The sequence below is a fragment of the Parambassis ranga genome, chromosome 12 (genome assembly GCF_900634625.1).
Source record: "Parambassis ranga chromosome 12, fParRan2.1, whole genome shotgun sequence".
In the NCBI taxonomy this organism is placed as follows: Eukaryota; Metazoa; Chordata; class Actinopteri; family Ambassidae; genus Parambassis; species Parambassis ranga.
In genome coordinates, this window is record NC_041032.1 from 15,811,901 (window position 1) to 15,833,658 (window position 21,758).

At 49.5% G+C, this 21,758-nt stretch overlaps 1 protein-coding gene across 1 annotated transcript in view; it reads left to right on the top strand.

The window, feature by feature from the left end:
* ttc28 (tetratricopeptide repeat domain 28) overlaps positions 1 to 19,875 on the top strand; it is a 56,421-nt gene extending 36,546 nt beyond the window's left edge. Inside the window, exons 6-34 of the mRNA XM_028418038.1 lie at positions 1,096 to 1,317; positions 1,892 to 2,080; positions 2,162 to 2,258; positions 6,798 to 6,994; positions 7,066 to 7,219; positions 7,303 to 7,474; positions 7,563 to 7,731; positions 7,813 to 7,973; positions 8,103 to 8,591; positions 8,985 to 9,177; positions 9,252 to 9,332; positions 9,402 to 9,654; positions 10,346 to 10,455; positions 10,968 to 11,097; positions 11,183 to 11,413; positions 11,995 to 12,163; positions 13,785 to 13,925; positions 14,087 to 14,225; positions 14,291 to 14,470; positions 14,541 to 15,103; positions 15,180 to 15,427; positions 15,680 to 15,804; positions 16,244 to 16,321; positions 16,402 to 16,561; positions 16,642 to 16,718; positions 17,253 to 17,382; positions 17,565 to 17,672; positions 17,754 to 18,381; positions 18,478 to 19,875. Of these exons, the coding sequence (XP_028273839.1) occupies positions 1,096 to 1,317; positions 1,892 to 2,080; positions 2,162 to 2,258; positions 6,798 to 6,994; positions 7,066 to 7,219; positions 7,303 to 7,474; positions 7,563 to 7,731; positions 7,813 to 7,973; positions 8,103 to 8,591; positions 8,985 to 9,177; positions 9,252 to 9,332; positions 9,402 to 9,654; positions 10,346 to 10,455; positions 10,968 to 11,097; positions 11,183 to 11,413; positions 11,995 to 12,163; positions 13,785 to 13,925; positions 14,087 to 14,225; positions 14,291 to 14,470; positions 14,541 to 15,103; positions 15,180 to 15,427; positions 15,680 to 15,804; positions 16,244 to 16,321; positions 16,402 to 16,561; positions 16,642 to 16,718; positions 17,253 to 17,382; positions 17,565 to 17,672; positions 17,754 to 18,381; positions 18,478 to 19,483 (6,600 nt within the window). The 3' untranslated portion in view covers positions 19,484 to 19,875. The remainder of the gene's footprint in view (positions 1 to 1,095; positions 1,318 to 1,891; positions 2,081 to 2,161; positions 2,259 to 6,797; positions 6,995 to 7,065; positions 7,220 to 7,302; positions 7,475 to 7,562; positions 7,732 to 7,812; positions 7,974 to 8,102; positions 8,592 to 8,984; positions 9,178 to 9,251; positions 9,333 to 9,401; positions 9,655 to 10,345; positions 10,456 to 10,967; positions 11,098 to 11,182; positions 11,414 to 11,994; positions 12,164 to 13,784; positions 13,926 to 14,086; positions 14,226 to 14,290; positions 14,471 to 14,540; positions 15,104 to 15,179; positions 15,428 to 15,679; positions 15,805 to 16,243; positions 16,322 to 16,401; positions 16,562 to 16,641; positions 16,719 to 17,252; positions 17,383 to 17,564; positions 17,673 to 17,753; positions 18,382 to 18,477) is intronic.
* The last annotated feature ends 1,883 nt before the right edge of the window (positions 19,876 to 21,758 follow it).

The following is a 21,758-nucleotide window of genomic DNA, read 5'->3' on the forward strand; positions in this document are numbered from 1 at the left end:
AATTGGGATTTCTGTAGATGTGCGCTGTCTCATGCACACACACACACACACACACACACACACACACATGGACAGGAATGAAAAGAGCAGAGTGTTAATTAGAAGTGGTAAATTCCACTGAAAGGTCATTGTGGCTGTTTTCAGTGACAGTTCTTAGCGCTCATTGAAGCTCGGATTATACAGAATATTTCCATTCAGACGTCTCTTCTGCTGCGCACGTCCATCACTGTTTGTCCAGTGATGTTTAGAAAGTAGGTTCTTCCATACGTTTCAGAGCAACACGTGCTCACACTTACGTACGTACGTTCAGTTCATCTGCACTAACACCAGCCAGGAGAGGCTCCTGCAGCCGGTGTACGTCAAACCAGGCAGGGACAGACAGGGACAGGCAGGGACAGACAGGGACAGACAGGGACAGGGGAGTGGACGGAGGACTTTCACCTTTATCACCTTCCTCACTGCGGCTTTCAGCTCTGCAGAATCTTTGTTCCATCCCTACATGCAGCTGGCCTGATTAATGGCAGGCGTGTCGATACACCCTGCGGCTCTCTTGTCTTCATTTTTCTTGTTAATTTGAAACAAACTGCTCCTCAGACCTCACAAATATTTCCCACGACTCCACCGGCACGGAGCGATCGATACCAATAACCTGCAGATTACTCAGCAAATGAGCGGGCAGGTTTCAAATCACTGAGGCGTCTCATTTCTCTCTCTGTTTAACCAGAGAGTGTGTACAGCAGGGATTCTGTGTGTGTGTGTGTGTTGATGATGAAGTTTTTCACTTCTTCTCCTGTTTGTTCTTTTTAATCCTTTAAACTGTCTCCTGGAAGTGATGTGTGTATATTTACGTCTCACCTCCTATCAATACAATGAAGAAAAGTTAATTTAGCAGCCATGTTTTGGTCCTTGAATGCATCAGAACATCTGCACATTAAAAAAGTCCTCCAAACACAGAGTTAACTGCAACCTTGTCCTCCTCAGCAACCAGCAGGAAGCCATGCTGGAGTCACATGACCAAGACTCAGGGAGTATCTGTCTGACCTGCTGACGAGTAAAGCCCATGTTTTGTGTGTGTGTGTGTGTGTGTGTTTCCAGGCTGCGTCCGCCGCCCTCAGCAGTCTGGGCCATGTGTACACCTCCATTGGCGACTACCCCAACTCGCTGGCCAGCCATAAGCAGTGCGTGCTGCTGGCGCGTCAGACGCAGTGCCAGCTGTCTGAGGCTCGCCAGCTCGGCAACATGGGAGCTGTGTACACGGCGCTGGGAGACTTCACCAACTCCGTCCAGTGCCACGAGCAGCATCTGGACATCGCAAAGGTACACAGCTAATGAGGTGTGGTGGTACAGTGGTGAACGGTCACCGGCCCTCGCTGTCCGATGTTTCCTTTCATCACAAAAGCCCTTTAACACATTCATCTGTTGAATATTTCTCATTTCTGAGGAACAAAGCTGTGGATTTATGCAGGAAGGACACACGTTGGTGTTCTGTGGGATTGTTTGTGTATTTATAACAAACTAACAAACAGCAGCTCCTCAGGACGCTGCTTGTTTAATGTGTGTCATCACCATCACAACAAAAAGCTGCACTCTTGGATGAAGCTGATGATGGACCTGCAGCCAGCGCCCCCTGCCTGAACATATGAAGTGACCATCTGTTGATTGTTATGTTATATTTGTATCAGGGTAAGTGTTCCCTGAAGAACCACGAGGCTGCGTCATTTTGTTTTCACACTCTTGGCTGAAAGTGTTTCCATCTGTTAGATATATGTGAAGCCAGCAGAAACCGCAGAACCCCTGTAAGAAGGAACGAGGACTGATTCACAGGCTTTGAAGTCTGAGGAGGAGAAGTTCATTTTTTTAGGTCTTTCCTTTTCCTGGTTCTTTCTTTCAGACTCTGGAGAACCGGCGCGAGGAGGCGCGGGCGTACAGCAACCTGGGCAGCGCCTACCACTCTCAGCGGGACTTTGACAAGGCCATATCGTACCACACCAGAGTCCTGGAGCTGGCACAGGAGCTGTCTGACCGGGCCATCGAGATGAGAGCGTATGCCGGCCTGGGGCACGCCGCCCGGTGCATGCAGGTCTGTACGAAGCATTCAAAGACGGGGTTAACTGATGGGCGATGTGGTCTCAGTCCTGTTTTTTTGGTCTTTGCCCTTCAGGACCTGGAGAGGGCGCGACAGCACCACCAGCAGCAGCTGGAAATCGCTCAGGAGCTGCAGGACAGAGCGGCGCAGGGCCGGGCCTCGTCCAACCTGGGTACGTTCACAACGGGGTCACGACGGGGTCAGTGTGTGGGCGGTCCTCCTGGGTCCAAATCTGTCCTTCTGATGCTTCCTGTTTAGACCGCAAAGGTTCCTGCCCAGGTTTGGATGGTTTCATTACCAAAAACCTCGGTTTTGGTTTCATGAAACCAGGTTTGTGTCCCATGTTGGACTCGTCATCATTCCATCGTGAGATAATTTTAACCAATCAGATCAAAGAGCTGCTGGGGCTCTCTGACAGCTAGCATGTAGCAGTTAGCATGTGTGTAGAGGGTTGTTGTGTCTTTGTGAGGACAATATGAGCATACAAAAGGAAAGAAGTCTCTGAGCACGCTGCTCTCTTTGGAGGATACGACGACGACACACAGGGTGGAAAATAGTTGAAGAGAGAGAGAAAGTCCAGGGTGAGAGCTGCTGAATAAAAGAAGAAGGATTCTTTTAGCATCTGCAGCACAGTGCCTTTAAACGACTGGTTCATATGCAGTTCAACTGACAGAGCGCTGCATTGTTTGAAAGTTTGAGTGAAAGTACAGTAAGTACCACAAACACAACAACACAACAACACACAACACACACTGTTAGTTCACTAAAAGTTTATTACAGACAACAAACTGTTGACACAGAAAAGATGAAGGGAGCACTCGATGACATCATATTCTCACCCAGAGTCCCCAGTTTCATGCATTTTTCACTTCCTGTCACATGATCAGTCAGTGTGCTCTCATTGGTCACTGCCCCTCCACACAGGTGCAGGATGAACCTTTCCAATCATCACACATGATGCATTCAAGGACCGTCAGAAAGTCTGGGGATTAGACCCTGACTCAGGTGATTGACTCACAGTTAGAGAAGCCTCCATCGTCTCCTGAGCCGCTGTTAACCATTGACCTGCTCTGTCACTGCTGTCGCCACGGCGACTCAATAGACTGACTGGGCCGTTGTCCTGGAGCCGGGCGGCTCAGTCTGCATCGACCTGCAGCCTGTAGCGTGGCTCTCTGCTGGTTCTGAGTCTGAATCGCTGCAGCGTAGTTGGAGGGGTTAGGTCATGTGATCATCCTGCTCGTCCGTCATCCTTCCTGGGTTTTTGCGGTGCGGTCACATGACTGCAGCAGAGCCTGTCCGGACAATCAGCTGCCATGTTTTATTAAGCAGGGTCTGGTTTCTGCGGCCGTGGTGATATCCGAGAGGCAGCGAACCCGACTCCACCGCTGAGTGGACAACTCGCCACTCTGTGTGTGAGTGTGTGTGTGTGTGTGCTGTTTAGGATGTCGGTGTGTGTCACGATGGAGTGTGGCGTTCACTGAGAGGAGGAATTATTTGGAGTGGAAGGAGCACTTTGATGTGTGACTAATAGGCCGAAGTCGCTGACGCTCCTGACAGACGAGCTTCAGATCAATGATTCACATCATCATTTATGGATGATTACGGCTCTTTGACTCTCGATGCTGACTTGACAACTCTTCATCCTTTCTTCTTCTCCTTTGTTCTCTCCCTCTTCTTCTCCTCTTGTCTTTTCTCCTTCGTTTGCTTCTTTCCTCGCCTTTTCTGTCCTCCTCTCACCTCTTTGTCTCCTCCTTTCCTTCTCTCATCCCCTTCCCTCACTTGTCTCCTCCTCTCTTTTCTCCTCTTATTCATTCATTTCCTCATTTGACTTGTTTCCTTACCTCCTCTCCTCCTTCCCCTCGTCCTCTCTCTCTCTTTTGTCTCTTCCTCTTCTTGCTTTGCTTCGAGTTTCTTTTCTTTTTGTTTCCTTCCCTTGTCCTTCTCCTCTTCCTAGTACTCCCTTCTCTCACCTGCTTTGTTTCCTCCTCTCCTCACCTTGCTTTTCTTCTCTCCTCCTCTTGTCTCCTCTTTTCTTTTGCTGTCTTTCTTCCTCTCCGTTTGTACTTTCTTCTTGTTTCCTCACCTCCTTTGTTTTGCCCTCTTCTTGGTTTCCTTGTCTCCTTTCCTTGTTACCTCCTTATCAATAACCACCGGTCTGATTGAACACTGATAAGTGTCACATTCCAAATTAGCATCATCTGCTGTCCTGGCGGTTGCCTAGCAACCCTGACAGCTACAGTTGAGGCTTAAGTGTAGCCCTGACACCTTTAAGGTCTCAGTTTGTAGTCCGTGTTGCTCCTGAGCCACAAGTTGGCCACGCCCACTTCATCCCACTGATGACCGGGCGTTTTCCATCCCACTGTGGAGAACCCGGGGCCGTAGATCACCGCCCTCCTCCTCCTCCTCCTTTAATCTGCCCGTGCTGCCTCAGCTGAAAACGCTGTCATCAGATCTCGGCTAATTTTCCACACCTCTAATCCTCACAGCTCCGCTCTCTTCACACTCTTCGTCCCCTCCTCGTCCAGGAATCCCGCCATGCTGCAGAACATCTAGCGATGGCCGGCCGCCCCTGAGTGTGTGTGTGCGTGTGTGTTCACACCTGCGTTTGCCGAGTTTAGGAGGTGTGTAACTGTAACCAGCAGCTCCAGCCAACTCTGCAGGCTTCTCTGTAATCCTCTTAGTGTGAGACCCTGATGAAGGAGGTCTGCCTTCCCTTATCTGCAGCCTCCTCCTCTTCCTCACATAAGACTGCCAGACCTGAAACAGTTTATTCCTCTGTAGTTTCACTACAGACTGTAGTGTCTGTGGGTGACAGTTATCACAGTTACATATTAAGACATTTTCCGATCATTCTTATGCAGTTTGTGTAAAGAAAAAGTGAGGCGTGAGTGACAGGGTGGTGCTGCTTCATCCGTCTTTCTGTCTGTCCCCTTTATGATGTCACAAGGGGCTTCAGACATAAATTAGCTCCCTCATATTTAATTTAATGTAATTATGTTTAAAAGCTAGTGTGTTTACAGAAGGATTTGTTTGGGACTATTTTCAGCTGCGGATGAATACACATTGAAGTTATATATACACAACAGTGTGGCTCATTGACGTGTTTTTTGGACATGTAGGTGATGAATAGAATCAGAGCGCCTTCGGTTTTTGGTCTTTTTCGCAGGCTTGTTGACAGAGAGGAAACTGTAGACCGGGTTGGTCGCGTGCCAGCGGCTTTGGAAGACAAACCCACAGTTTTACAGTCGGTGGATCAGACCGCAGTCCTCCTCTCTCTCTCTCTCTCAGCACACAGTCTGACATGAAAACCACATGTAACCTCTTCCATCTGCTGTCTCGACACCCCCCATATCCCTGCTTCCTGTCTCTGAACCCCCTCGCTCATCGGTCCTCCTCTCTGCCCCGCACGCTGCTGCATGTTCTCAACACTCCAGCGAGCAGTCAGCACTTTTACTGGAGCGGTTAGAACACCATTGTCTTATGGATGCTTCTTAGTCTTATGGATGGCTCTAGGATTTCCATGTGACAAATTCAGGTCACTCAGTCCATTTAACACAACAGCGCAGGCCAAGTGCTGTAAATCACAGGACGGACTGATGCTAATAGTTCTGTTTAAGCTCTAAAGTGGCTCACAGTTTATGATTTATAACAAAAAACAGGGTCACCCTGCCAAATATGAGACTTTTAGAGAGAGACACAAGGTTCTATTAACATACTAAAAATAATATTATATAGGTCAGACTACAGAAGAGTGCTGTACCACTGTTAGCTCCTCATAACATGTGAACTTCCTCACAATAAGTCCAGCTGGGAGTACAGATGCTAAGGCCACCTTGTCTTCAAGACCTTCCTTCAGTTCTTGTGGTGGTGGTGGTGGTGGGTGGGGGCTAAAGGTCTACAAGGTGCCTGAACCTTCTCAGCTGGCACCTCTACATGATGTGGGTATGGACCAGTATATCTCAGAGTCCAGGAAGTCAAGAGGTTTAGCCTCTCTGCAAAGGGGGCACCAACCTATGGTAGATCAGTTGTTGCCCTTCTGGGGTCTCTGGGGTATGATCAGCAGAGTCTACCAGTAAGGTCTGGGTGAACATGATCCAGAGGACCTCTTTGTGTGTTTCAGGAAGCTGTATCGAGCATCTGAAACTGTGAATGCTCTGCCTTCCTTCCTTCCTTCCTTCCCTTGTATCCTCTCAGCCAGCGCCGGCTCTGTAAACTGGGTTGTTGACAGCAGAGGAGACACATCATCACAGGAAAAGTTGGGTCGGCCGCAGGGACCCAACTTTTCCAGTGTTTCTTTCCCCGGACACAGAGACACATCTCTGAATATGTAATGCTGAAGTGTGTGGAGCCGAGCAGCAGATATTATTAGATTTGTTGAGTTTTTTTTTTCCTCACTGAAGCTTTTTAATTATTAACTGCTCTGCTTCTTTTTCTGAAACTATGTGTGTTTATATTCACACACATAGTTTCTATTTTTATCTCTCTGTGTCATTCTGGGAATTTTACCATGTTCCTCACTCTCCTACTGTCTAATGCTGACCACTAGTCAAGAATCTAAAATCACATATTTGCAAATTGTCACCCGTAGACCCGATGTGACCACAGGACCATCAGGTCTCGGGACTCAAACTGCCCTTCTGATTGTCTGTTCTAAGACTTTGCACTGACTCACATCTTAAAATTGAAACGTTTGTGTCTTTCATCCTCCCAGGCATCATTCATCAGATGAGAGGTGAGTACGAAGCGGCGCTGAAGCTCCACAAAGCCCACCTCTCCTTCGCCCAGGAGCTGGGTGACTACGCGGCCCAGGGCCGGGCCTACGGGAACATGGGAAACGCCTATCACGCACTTGGAATCTACGACCAAGCGGTCCGCTACCACCGACAAGAACTGCAGATCTCTCTGGAGGTGAGTCCTCTCAGCTGTCACAGGTCGAACATCATGTGGAAAACAGAGTTTTGACGTCTTTTGTCTTTCAGGTGAACGATCGTCCGTCGCAGGCGTCCACGCACGGGAACCTCGCTGTGGCCTACCAGGCCCTGGGCGCTCACGACCGAGCTCTTCAGCACTACCTGCACCACCTGACCATCACTCGGGAGATCCGAGACACCCAGAGCGAAGCGAGAGCCCTCGGTAATCAACAGCACAGGGGCGGGAGGAGGAGGTCTACTCAGTGAATCGTCAAACATTTTACATACTCTTCATATCTGTTGCAGCAAACTTGGGTAACTTCCACAGCTGGAGAGGTGAATACGCTCAGGCCCTGCCTTACTACCAGCAGTTCCTGGCTCTGGCTCCAGGCTTGCAGGACATGGAGGGGGAGGGCAAAGTTTGCCACAACCTGGGCTATGCTCACTACTGCCTCGGACAGTACAGGGACGCCGTCAGGTCAGAGAAAAGAGGCCTCATGAGCTGCAGGTGCTGCAAATCACACATGTTGATTTAAAGTGTTTTGAACCCTTGGTCTGTGTCTTAGGTACTACGAGCAGGACCTGGCTTTGGCAAAGGACCTCCAAGACAAACTAGCACAGGCCAAAGCCTACTGTAACCTCGGTCTGGCCCACAAAGCGCTGGGAGAGTACACCAAAGCAGAGGAGTGCCAGAGATACCTGCTGTCTGTAGCTCAGGCCTTGGATAACACACAGGTCGCTGCGCTCACCTCGTTAACCCGCCGTCTTTAAAACAGGAAGTGGATGTTAATAAGTGTCTGTGTGTTGATCATGCAGGCGGTTTTCAGGGCGTTGGGGAACCTCGGGGACGTGTGTGTGTGTCGGGGTGATCTGCCGGCAGCTGTGAAGTTCTACCAGCAGCAGTTAACTCTGGCCCAGAAGGTCAACGACCAGAAGATGGAGGCCGACGCGTACTCAGCCCTGGGATCAGTCCACAGGCAATTTACACACAATCACTCAGAGAAAAAAAGATGAGATTTATTAAGGAAGCAGCCTGTGAATTTGCAGCAGCTTGGCCTTGAGTGGTTGATGAATAAACTGGTTTTCTCTCTTTCTTCACGCTTCAGGCTGCTCCGGCAGCTCGACAGAGCCTTGTCCTTCCACAGCCAGGAGCTGACCGTCCGGAAGGACCTGGGCGATCAGCAGGGGGAGTGCCGCGCCCTTGGCCACCTGGCAGCAGTGCACATGGCCCTGGGAGACTACGCCACGACCTTCCAGTGCTACAAGGCCCAGCTGGGCTTGGCGCAGGGCCTCAGGGACGCCCGTCTGGAGGCCCAGGTCCACGGAAACATGGGCATCACCAAGATGAACATGGGGGTGTTTGAGGAAGCCATCGGGTATTTTGAGCAGCAGCTGGCCATGCTGCAGCAGCTGAGCGGAACCGAGAGCATGCTGGACAGAGGAAGGGCCTACGGGAACCTGGCCGACTGCTACGACGCTCTGGGGGATTATGAGGAGGCTATCCAGTACTACGAGAAGTACCTGACGGTGGCCCAGAGTCTCAACCACGTCCAGGACCAAGAAAAGGCTTACAGAGGACTCGGCAGTGCTCACAGGTTGTAATCAGCATGTCTTTCCTCCAGAGCTGCAATAACAAACAAATAGTCATAATAACAAGCTTCTTCTCAGACAGCAACTCCCCACAGTCCTCATATGATCTGACAAATAATGTTGACTGACAGAAGAAGGAGGCGTAATGATAGCTTTCCTTTCTCCATCTGTTGTTTCTGCTCTCTGGAGTGTGAATGAGTCAGTAATGAGCAGAGAAGAGTCGCAGATTTATCTCCACAAGCTCTCTGTGGATGGATCTTCTTTTAGTCTCACTGAGAGGAAACAAAACCTTCTTAATGCGAACACTGCTTTCTGAAGCGATGATGGATGCATGTCTTCTTGTCCTTCTTCCTGTTCATGACCTTTTGCTCCTTCCTCCTCCTCCTCCTCCTCTGCAGGTCCATGGGCAGCCTGCAGCAGGCCCTGGTGTGCTTTGAGAAGCGGTTGGTGGTGGCTCATGAGCTGGGTGGAGAAGGTGGCGGTAAGGCTCAGGCGTACGGGGAACTCGGCACCTTGCACAGCCAGCTGGGGAACTACGAGCAGGCCCTGTCCTGCCTGGAGCACCACCTGAACATCGCTCGCTCAGCCGGGGTGAGTGTTAACCTGCAAAAGAACAAAGATGAATGAAGCACAGGCAGCGTGTTAACCCCGCCTTTACCTGTCAGGATAAATCCCTGGAAGCAGAGGCGAGCGATGCACTGGGCGGCGTTTATCAGATGATGGCAGACAACGAGACGGCTCTGCAGGTCTGTAAAGCAGTCCGACAGGAACCAGACTGTAAACACTTTGATTATTAACCATATATGTTGCTGCAGTGGCACCAAAGGGCTCTGGATATAGCTGAGCAGACGGGGTGCGTGAGGAGTCAGGGTCGAGCGTATGGGAACTTGGGACTGACGTACGAGGCTCTGGGGAACTACGAGCGGGCCGTGGTCTTCCAGGAGCAGCACCTGAGCGTGGCAGCTCAGACCAACGACCTGAGCGCTAAAACCCTGGCCTACGGGAGCCTGGGGAGGATTCACCACGCCCTGCAGAACTACACCCAGGCCGTCATGTACCTGCAGGAAGGTAAGACACAAGCTTTCCCCCTGCGGTGGTCCAGGCTCAGACTTTGATCTCCATGCGTGTTTTCTGTCTTAAAGTCGGAGCTGTTTGTGCCTGAGATCACTGTGAGGTGTGACCATGATCAGGATCAGTCCTCGCCGTTTGTTTCCCTCAATGATCCGGTTTGATTTCTCCGCTCCTCGTCTGTCTGCATCTCTCCTGCTGTTTTAAAATGAATTGAAATAATTATAATGGATGTTTAAAAATGGGTAAATTCATGAAGTCCTCGGGTGCTCCGGCAGGCTCGGTCACGGTTTACCACTCACCTGGCAGGTCTTCTGGATTTTAATTGATCATTAGACTCAACAAGCGGCGAGGAATCGAGCGCACTGTTGAGATGAGGACAAAAGAAACATTTTGTAATGCGCGCCTCCAATTAACCTCCCCAACCGAGACGCAGAACATCACAGAGCCAGACAGCGGCGTTTGACGAGATTCTGCTCGATCTGAGAGCCTAATGAGAACTAAGTACGACCTGCGCCTTCACAGCGGGGGAGATGAATCCCATCCGAGGGAGCCGAGGGAACTTTGAGTCTGAATACAAAGGAGGAAATGAGAGTAGAAGGATGTGAGCGCCGTGGGCTCCGTCACTGCCAGACGTTTTGAAAGAACCGTCGCTCAGAGCTCGCCTCTGATCTCCTCTCTGTCTCCTCAGGTCTGCGTCTGGCAGAGCAGTTGGGGCGGAGGGAAGACGAGGCGAAGCTACGCCACCGCCTCGGCCTGTCCCTGTGGGCCGGCGGGAACATGGACGAGGCGCAGCACCAGGTGTGTGTGTGTGTGTGTGTGTGTGTGTAAAGCTGATGAAATATCTTCACATTTTCACGTTAAACTGACCAGAATTAGGGGTCAAAGGTCACGGTCTCTGTGACCTCAGGAAACACTGAAAATCTGAGGAACACTCTCTACTTAGATTCAACACAATGTTTCCCAGAAACTCAACCCTATTGGAGGTCAAAGGTCACTGTGACATCAAAAACATCTTTAAGGTCAATAACGTCGCTCAATGTTTGGACCGTCTGACGGCTGCAGAGACAGAAGTTAATACTACTATGCTAACCACTGTTAGCAAGACATAATGTGATTCTATTCTGATGTCAGGAAGTGTGAGTGACTCCTACTGTGTGTTTGTACTGCCTCCCAGTGTTCAGCTGGGTAACTGCAGGTTGCTTCAGGTTTGAAACAGTTACCGTCAGCTGCATGTGCTTCAGAATAATGAGTTAAAGTTACAGTCAGGAGCTGAAAGAAGGAAAGACGTCACCGTTGGTCCTGTGTTGCAGCTGTACAGAGCGTCCATCCTGTTCGAGGCGATCCGTCATGAGACGCAGCACAGCACAGACTACAAGCTCTCCCTGTTTGACCTGCAGACCAGCTCGTACCAGGCTCTCCAGAGAGTCCTCGTCAGCCTAGGTGAGTTAACCCCTCATGCTGTTGATTTCTTGTTTTTGTCACCACCTGGCATCTCTTAAGCCCGCTTTTTCTTTCTCACCTTCAGGCCGGCACGACGAGGCGTTAGCGATAGCAGAGCGAGGGCGAACGCGTGCCTTCGCCGATCTCCTGGTGGAACGGCAGAAAGGAAGTCAGCAGGCGCAGGCGGGCTCTGACCCATACATCCCCGTCACCGTGGAGCACATTCTGGAGACGGTCAACGGTCAGAGGGCCGTGGTCCTCTACTATTCTCTGGCAGGAGGATTTCTGTACAGCTGGCTCATATCCCCAGGCACAGGTACACAACAACACACCTTTTCATTCAGAAAATATCTATTTAGTGTCCTATATTTATGTTTTTATTGTTCTTTTTATCTTCATGTGTTTTATATGCTTTTGTATTTGTGGACAGCACTTTGGCCAACTTGGTTGATTTTAAAGTGCTCTATAAATAAAGTTGAGTTGAGTTGAGTTGAGTATATTTATACACAGATCAATAAATGTAGTAATGTCTCTTTATAAATGTAAAAGTACAGGTGTCCTCTTTAATTGAAGCCAGTAACCATGGCTCTGTGACATGGTTAATGAGAAGTTATCAAGCATTAAAGAGCTGACGTTCCCTCAGTGACAGGCTGACATTTACAGAGCACAGTCGTTCTCCTCAGAGGACAAACCCTTACAGGATTGTTCCTCCGGTGCTGCCTGCAGGGTGAAAATGCCAGCTGTATCTACACATGACATTTCAGGACATTTAGTCACCCTCTGGACGCCAGGCCATGTTTTATAACTTCAAATTGATCAACAGTAAATCAACAAACACACACACAGACACACACACACACAGAGCTCTAAATCGTTCCTGCTAAAATGTTATCACAGGTATCGTGAAGTTTAATGAGGTGTATCTCGGAGAGGCTGGACTGGAGGAGTTCCATGATGGTGGTGGAAGCCCTCAGGGAGGTGGAGGAGGAGGAGGAGGTCCTCTGTCTCTGGAGCAGTACATCTACAACGCCAGGGAGGCTCTGGGAGTGGACAGTCATTACAGCAGGTAGTGTTGCAGTCAGCTCGGCACACACTGGAGTAATAGCGGTATATCCGCTGTGGATGGCAGCGACTATACTTTCTTTGTTAGAATATAATAATAATAATAATATTTCCTGGTCCCCAGAGGATGAATCTGACTTCCTCTAACCTTTAACCTGTGTCTTCACTACCTCAAAACCTGCATCTCTTCTGTAAAATTAATATGATGCATTGGCAATATGTCAAATATGTCATTTGTCTGTGTATGTTTGCACAGACATTGCCTGGTCCCCAGAGGATGAATCCCTCTTTTTCTGCAGCATCACCAGTTAACCTGTTCACTAGTTCACGAATATCTCAGCATATGGTTGATGGACTGGCTTAAAACTGCATCTACACATATCCTAGTTTCCAGAGGATACACCCTGCTGATTCAGCATCTACAGAAAGAAACATTATGTAAACATTTTATGATGCTCAGAGAATGAAGCCCACTGACTGAATCCAGTCTCCTTAACTTGGCTCTAGACCTGATACAGACATCCCATAGTCCCCAGAGGATTAACCCTACCAACTTTAGTTTTCTTCTCTAGACCAGCAACTCAAAATGTGAAAAATGTAGACATTTACATACATTTCCTACTCCCCAGAGGATGCATCCATCTGACTTTGGAGAGTTCCAGACTCTTGTTACGACTTTGTTTTAGCATTAATCAGCGGATGTTTGGATGCTAACATGCTAAACCAACATAGCTTAAGTTGAAGCAGAGCTGCACAGAGCTGCTAGCTTAGCATTAAATGTCGTCTTTGACCATTAAAACAAAAGAGAACAGGCGCCTGCTGTGGTTCATCCGTCTCCCCTCCTGCTCTCTGCTGCCAGTTTTCCTCGGTCTTCCTGCCCACAGTGTTCAGTCCTCGGCTGGCACAACTGGACGAGTTTGTAAATCACTTCCATGTGTCGCGTCAGCAAATGTTCCCCCACACAAACCACCACACTCTGTGTGTGTGTGTCTGTGTGTGATGAATATGAGTCCTGCTCATCCACAGCAGGAAAAGTATTTGCACATATGCAGCATAAAAATGTTTTCCAGAGTTTTACGACCATCCAGCATCAGAAACTGATATTTTACCACAGATTAAACCTCTCTGAGCGTAAAATGTGCAGCCGGAGGATCCCATAAAAAGTAATGGTGTTACTAATGTGAGCCATGAAGCCTGCTCATAATATTTCCTCTTTTTGTGAAAAGGGTGCTTCTATTTTCTGCATCCTGTTGTATCCTGACTCCTCAGAGGAAGTTCTGTATCGTTCAGTGTTTTTGTTGCTGTGTTTTGAGCAGCTAACGTTAGCTCACATCTCACATCTGTCAACATGTGGGCAAAACATCAAAAGTTGCATAGTTCATGGTCCCCAGAGAGTACATCCTACAGACTTGGGCGATCTTTGACTTTTCATGTTCCTGCCATTAGCTTAATATGTTCATTTATTCAGTTACACATCTTAAAATCTGATAGGCAGATGTCACAAAGACTTTTATGTACATTTCATGGTCCTCAGAGGATACGTCCTTCAGTCTTTCTTCAGAAGCTCATAACGGTCGCCTGTGTGTGTGTGTGTGTGTGTGTGTGTGTCGCTGTTTGCTCGTCAGAGTTTGTTCCAGCAGTGAGACTGAGAGTGAAGCCGGAGATCTGTTGGAGCAACAGTTTGAGGAGCTCAACAACAAACTCACCTCCACCACCGACCCCACTGGATACCTGCGCATGGTGTCCAGAAACAATGTCTTCAACAGGTCAGATCGAGGCGGGAGATTGATCAGATTCATTTATAAGCAGCCTTCACAAATCCATGACGTGTTGTAGAGACATTCATGGTCCCATTGGTCCTGTTAATTCAGGTGCAGCTTGGAGAGCTTCAGTGTGACCGTGTGTGTGTGTGTGTGTGTGTTTACAGGAGCTGTCAGAGCATGACGAGTCTTTACAGCACCACGGTATCTCCAGTGAAGGACGGCTTTTCTTCTCCTCTGTGTCGTCCGAGCAACAAACCTCCTCTGCGGGCCCTTTATGACCTTCTCATCGCACCGATGGAGGGGGTATGTGTGTGTGTGTGTGTGTCACAGTGTGTGTATCTTTGTGGTAAATCTGCGTTTCCTCTCAGGGCCTGATGCACAGTAGTGGACCCGTGGGTCGGCACCGTCAGCTGGTGTTGGTTCTGGAGGGAGAGTTGTACCTGATCCCGTTCGCCTTGCTCAAAGGCAGCTCCTCTAACGAGTACCTGTACGAGCGATTCAGTCTCATCTCTGTTCCGTCGCTGGCGAGCCTCGGAGCCGCTGTCAAGGTGAGTGCTTCAAATCATCATGTTGTTGTGTTCTTCAGTGTTCTTCTGTCTAATCGGCGTTCCTCAGCAGCCTCCTCCTCGCCGTGGCGGCCTGTTGCTTTGCCCCGATGGAGGGTCCGTGGCTGCAGTTGTCGGAGCCCCTCGCTTGCCAGCCAGCGTCATGGACCGCTGGCTCTGGGGACCCTTACCGTCAGCCCAGGATGAAGCCCTGTGGCTGGGGGAGCAGCTGGGATGCCATCCCCTAACGGGAGCAAAAGCCACAAAGGAGCGCGTTTTAGCCGCTCTGAGTCAGGCGGAGTGCGTCCACTTTGCCACTCATATATCCTGGAAGCTCGCCGCTTTGGTCCTCGCCCCCAGCCAGGAGCACGCCGGAGGAGACGGCGCCGACAGCCGGCCCAAAGAGAAGTCGGTGCGTGGAATGCTGGGCGATGCTGCGGGTCAGGACGGAAAGGTCAAGGGTTTGTTTTCTAAGAGCAGCCCAGAGAGTCTGCGAGGAGCAGACGAATGCAGCGAGGACGGGGGGAGTGTGTGTGAAGTGGAGAGTGTGTGTGACAGCCCACCACTCCAAGACTTCCTCCTCACAGCGGCTGACATCCTGGACCTGTGCCTGACCGTCAAACTGGTGGTTCTGAGGTAAAACTCTTAACAGTCTCTACAAACTGTCTGCTCCGACAGATCATGTGACCTCTGACCCTCTGTGTGTCCTCAGGTTGTACCCGGAGTCCAGCAGCAGGGTGACCGCGGACGGCGTAGTGGGCCTGACCCGAGCCTTCCTGGCTGCGGGGGTGCAGTGTGTGTGTGTGTCTCTGTGGCCGGTACCGATAGCCGCCTCCAAACTGTTCACACACACCTTCTACACGGCGCTGCTGAACGGCACCAAGGCCAGCGCCGCTCTGACGGAGGCCATGAAGACGCTGCAGAGCAGCAAGCCCTTCTCACACCCGTCCAACTGGGCCGGTGAGCAGACACAGTGATGGAGGACTGAAGGGATCCTGTCAGGAAGTCTGACAGAAAGAGAGCAGCATGGATGCTAAGCTGAGAGTCCGAGAACATTTAAAAGGATAAATATTAGCAGCATCAGCTGTTTTGGTGTTTTTTTTGCTGCCCCCAGGTGTTCAGACACAGTCACTGCATGTTGTATTATGTATTATGCTGTGCACCAATTTAAATAATCTGATAAAGGTTTCTTGCCGTGTGTTTTTCCTTCAGGTTACATGCTGATCGGCAGCGATGTGAAGCTGAACAGTCCCATGTCGCTGGTCGGTCAGGCCCTGGCAGAGATCCTGCAGTACCCAGAGAAGGCCCGGGACGCCCTCAGGGTGCTGCTACACCTGGTGAGACACCTGCACTCTCTAAAACCATGACAAATTACCATGACCGTCTGTGACTTGCTGCGTCTGTCCTCGGACGGTTTGGATGCGTCACTTCTCCTCCGTCTCTGAGGAACAATGTAATTATACTGACTGCTGAATGGGAGACAGATGGAAAAACATGACGGAGATCAATACAAATCTGATATGCTGAGCTCAGTCATCATTATCAGAGCTGGATGTGAAGCGGTCCAGCAGCTGCCCTGCAGATGCACCTCCTCACAGATTAATGCTGCCTGATAGACGGACTGACCGGTTTTATAAATATTATTCATGCTTCCACTTTAATTCATGATCAATAACGCAACAACAGCTTGTGGTCTGAGCTCTGCTTGCAGCCATGTTTGTGCTGTGTATTGCTGTATATTGAGAGTGCACTCACAGCAGCTGTGTCTCCGTCCAGGTGGAGAAGTCTCTGCAGCGCATCCAGAGCGGTCAGTGTAACCCCATGTACACGTCGCAGCAGAGCGTGGAGAATAAGGTGTGTGTGTGTGTGTGTGTGTGGCTCCGTCAGTGTCTGTCTGCGCTCGCGTTCACGTGTCGTCTCTCCTCCTGGGTCAGGTCGGCGGGGTGCCCGGGTGGCAGGCCCTCCTATCTGCGGTGGGTTTCCGGTTGGACTGCTCGGGTAGCGGCGGCGGACTCCCTGCGGCGGTGTTCTTCCCCATGTCAGACCCCGGGGACCGGCTGCAGCAGTGCAGCAACACTCTGCAGTCGCTGCTGGGTAACACAGCTGCTGTAACTTTCAGTCAGTCACAGTCTGTATGATATGGAAGTGTTAATGAGCCTCCTGTGCTCCACCAGGTCTGACTCCTGCAGCCCTTCAGGCGCTCTGTAAACTGGTCACAGCGTCCGAGGCCGGAGAGCAGCTCATCCATAAGGTACGGGTCATCACAGCGGGGCCAGAAGCTCTCAGATAAAGAACCAGTACAACCAGGAAGCATGATCAACACATCAGACTTAAAACAGCTGATGCTCTTAGTATTAGATCATCAGCTGCCACTGGTGGCACCCGAGGCTCATGGGTAATGTAGTTTTAGATTAGTTTAGGACGTAGCAGTTTGAGTGCTTTGAGTGATGTTTCCACTTCTGTTGCATGCCGACATACGAAACACGTCATGTTCCCGTCTCATCTCCTTCTCACTCTAAACTCACTGTCAGACATCATGGCCCCGCCCCTCTGCTCGTCCACCATGTTGGTGTCATCATGCATGTAAACACTCAAAATAAACCACTAAAGTTCTGTTTCCTCTCTTCTCACACACACCTCACAAAGGCGGTTAAAAGCACGGTGGGAATGGTGAGTGTTTCAGGATGAAGTGATGAAGGCGCGCACACACACACACACACACACACACAGATCTTTGTATTGTGGTGCTATGACGTGTCATGGCGTCCTCCTTCTGTCTCCGCAGCTTCACCAGGTTCTGGTTCAGTTGCAGTCAGGCGACAAAGAGCAGGACTTTCCTCTGGCTCCGATCCAGGTGTCGATCAGCGTGCAGCTCTGGAGGCTCCCAGGCTGCCACGAGTTCCTGGCTGCGCTCGGTGAGCCGTCGTCAAAGCACCACTTTCAGTTTTAAGCTTTTCTATTTCTTTTATAGTTATTATTTTTATACTATTGTTGTATTTAGTAAAAACATGTCTCTGTGTTTGCTTGGAGTAATATTCTCATCAACAGTCAGCTCAGCCTGTGTTGCAGTGAAGTGACCTCTCGGTGTGTCTGTCAGGGTTCGATCTGTGTGAGGTGGGTCAGGAGGAGGTGGTTCTGAAGACCGGGAAGCAGGCCAGCAGACGGACCATGCATTTCGCCCTCCAGTCTCTTCTGGCTCTCTTTGGTGAGAAAGACGCTTTCACACTGAACCCAGATTTATTTTGCTCCTCTGATACTTTCAGTGACTCCTCCGTGTCTCCGTCAGACTCCACGGAGCTTCCGAAGCGCCTCAGCATGGACAGCTCGTCCTCCCTGGAGTCCCTGTCCTCCTCCCAGTCGGCCTCCCAGCCTCACTCCCTCCCCCTCTCCTTCAGCTGCTACCCCCCTCAGCCCTCCTTCTTGCCCCCGGTCTGCCCTGACAACCTGTCCTGTGACGCCATCTCCGTCTACAGCCTCAGCTCCCTCGCCTCCTCTCTCAGCTTCCTCTCTCGACCTGAGCCTGCAGGAAGTGACATCATCAGCCAGCGCTCACACCAGCAGGAGCCGGAGAGGTCTCGTGGTGGAGCTGGCCTCTACACCTCGCAGCGCCTGTCCAGAGGCCGGCTGACCAATCATGGAGGAGCAATGGCAGGAGAGGGGGAGGATGAGGAGTATGAGGGGTTCTCCATCATCAGCAGTGAGCCGCTGGGGCGAGGAGGGCGGGAGTGCGACACTCTGCCACTTCCTGCTGGACACCGACACGGCAGAGGCGGAGCCGGGAGAGGATCCGCCACCGGTCACGGTTATCCTCTCACCGTTTCCTCCAAAGGAAGCATCAGCACTCCTACATCCCCGATTAAAGCAGCGCCGCTGCCCCTAAAGGTTCCTGCCAGCCCCAAGGTCAAACAGGAAGTGTAAGTTCAGATGTTTGTGAGGTCCATTTTAACCGTTTTACATCAGGTTCTGATTTTTCAGCAGCAGCAGTGTATTTACTCCCTTTTGTCTTTCAGCTCCGCTCCTCAGCGGGCTGGGAAAGGGAAGGTCAGTAGCTCCGAGTCGGACCAGTCCAGCACTGAGACAGACAGCACAGTGAAGTCCCAAGAGGAGAGACCAGGACCTGCTGGACAGCTGGATCCACAGGAACTGGCCCAGAAGATCCTGGAGGAGACACAGAGCCACATGCAAGCTGTGGAGAGCCTGCAGAAGGCGAACATCAGAGGGAGGACCCTGAGGGGAGCCGAGGAGGCTCAGACCAGAAAGCCGTCTGCATCCACTCCCACAACCCCGACTCTGTCTCCTACTGGTGGAGCGCGGGGATTTCAGCCGTCTGAGACCAGCGCGTTCAGCAGACCGCCCAGCAGGGCGAGTCTGAAGGTTTCCTCCTCTCCTCTCTCACCGTTCTCCACCACCACTCCTCCTCCAACTCGCCCCAAACCGCCATCTCGCTCCTCCTCGCTGCAGAAGATCAGCTCGGGCTACAACAGTCCGGCTCAGTCCTCCCCCTCTTCTCTCCCTGCCGCCTCCCCAGATGTGCTGAAACTAAAATCACCTCCCGCCTCCCGCCTCTCACCTTCACGCTCTCCCGCTGACAGCGCTGCATCTCCCGCCCTCTCGTACTCCTCCACAGGATCCGTTTCGGCCTCTTCCAGCCCTGCAAACACCCCAGACCTCCACCAGCCAACACAGCTTCAGACAATCCAAAGCTTAAAAAGCTTCTGGGCCAACGGCAGCCAGAAACACGAGGGGCCCTGCCCGGCCGGTTTACTGCGAGGGGGGAACAAAAAAATGAGCACGGTGCAGAAAGATGTGTTGGGTTTGCTGAACCTCTCTCCTCGGCACGAGTCCGTCAGGAGAGAGGAGGAGGGTCACAGCACTGACCACAGAACAAACGGTCACAAGAAACTGGAGACTAAACCGCCTCCGCCTCCAAACTCTAAAGGAGGCGTGAGACTCCCCTCTGGGAACGGCTACAAGTTCCTCTCACCTGGACACTTCTTCCCGTCCTCTAAATGTTGAGTTTGTCCTGCTGAACCCGGAGCCTCCGGTTCACTTCCTGTGTTTGTACAATGACAGGCGCTGTGCATTTTTCAGCGGAGAACCTTTCATACCGTGTGATTTTCCATGTTTTGGTGATGTAGATGTTTGGGATGTGATGACTGTGCCTTCCTCTGGACGGAGCTGGAAGCACCTCCGGCTTCAGCATGAGTCTCGCTGCCTCCACGTACACTGAAAAGACACGTTCCCAACTTTCTAACGCTCGCTATGTTTGTGTAAGTCGACCTGATTTATTATTGTGTAATAATGATTGTCTTTATCGTTGGTCTTTTTATTTGAAGTGAGCTGTGTTTTCCAGTTGTATTTACACATTTTATAAAGACGATTAAAGCACAGAAGAACACATTTTGATATTTGATGGAGGTTTGGTGTCTTCTCTGATTCTCTGTTGGTTTTTCTTTTTGCAGCAGTGCCTGTCTTCACAAATAAAAATATTCTTTTTAGTGTCTCACATTGATAACATGACCCCAAAATTTATTTGGCAAGTGCCTCCAGTGTTTCAAAGGGAAATATCACATTAAAATTTCATGTATTTGTATTGATTTTATTTTTATAATAACTATTTTTTAAATATAGTTATAGTTTTGAACTGGCTCCAGAAGCCAGAAAAAAAATGCTTAACCTGAATATTTAACATATTATGAGCTGAATCTTTTTTGATAGGCTAAATATATAATCATAATTTCTATCATGAAGCAGTGAGCTGGTGATCAGGGTATGTATTATGTATTATGTATGTGAACATAACTCATAGGAAGACACTGAAGACATGTCCTCCGACAGCTTTAATAGCAAAGTGAGGTAACTCCATGGTCAACAGACAATACAAAAGGTAAAGAAACAGTTTGTAGCTGCTGCTTCTTGCTGTGTTAGAGCCGCTCTGCCTTCATCCTCACATGTTTTCCTTCTTAGTTCCTTCAGCAGGTCCTCCACGCTGGCCCTGGCAGACCGTGTCCCCTGACTCGCTGACCTCTGCTTCATCGTCTCCTCATTTGCCTCTGACAAACTGTCCTTCCTCAGTATCTGCAATAATACCAAGGAGTTGTTGCTGTTATATATATATATATATATATATATATATTGTATACATATATATATGTGTAGCAGATGAAGCTGCGTTAGAACCTCTGTGTCCCTCATCAGGCTGTTCAGTCAACATTAATGAAAGATATGAACTAAGGACAAATATACCTGACTCTGCGCAGTGGGTCATGGACTGTAATATAAGATTTAAAGAGTCTGGGCTTTAAAGAGTCCTATCAGAAGGTGTTGGACAATTTACTATGTCTGTATCCTTTAGACATATTTGAAGCACATAAAGGACATGTCTGAAGGACATAAAGGATACTGCCATATTCTCTGAAACGCCTTTGGAGACGGCTTATGGTGGAGAAATGAACATTCAATGCACGAGCAACAGATCTGGTTGACATTCCTGCTGTCAGCATGCCAATTGCACGCTCCCTCAATGCTTGTGTCATCTGTGGCATTTTGCTGTGAGACAAAACTGCACATTTCAGGGTGGCCTTTTATTGTGGGCAGTTTGAGGTACACCTGTGCACTAATCATGATGTCAGATCAGCATCTTGATGTGGCACACCTGTGAGGTGGGATGGATTATCTCAGCAAAGCAGAAGTGCTCACTATCACACATTTAGACAGATTTGTGAACAATGTTTGAGAGGAATGGTAATATTGTGTATCTGGAATGAAGTGGGAGCAAAAACAAAAGTGTTGCGTTTATATTTTTGTTGAGTGTATATATATATATATATATATATACACACATATATATATACATATGTATATATATGTATATATATATACATATACATACATATATATATATACATATGTATATATATATGTATATGTATATATATATATACATATACATATATATAGTGCAGTGAAAGAATTCTGTTGAATTGTTTTCTCTTGATTTTCTTGCTCACAGGTTAACACACACTCACCTCACACACACACACAATTTTTAATTTCAGTAATTCCTTAATAAAAACGTGTTTATTGGACAACTCTTGTAACCAGCCGTCCTTATTTCAGTCCATCAGCTGTAACATAAATTACAAGTGTGATCAAACAGTTTGTTATTATTTATTTAACATGGCCACACATGGTTCTGATGTGTGGCACAGAAGTCAACTTGATAACACACACACACACACACACACACACACACACACACTCTCTCTCTCTCTCTCTCTCTCTCTCTGTG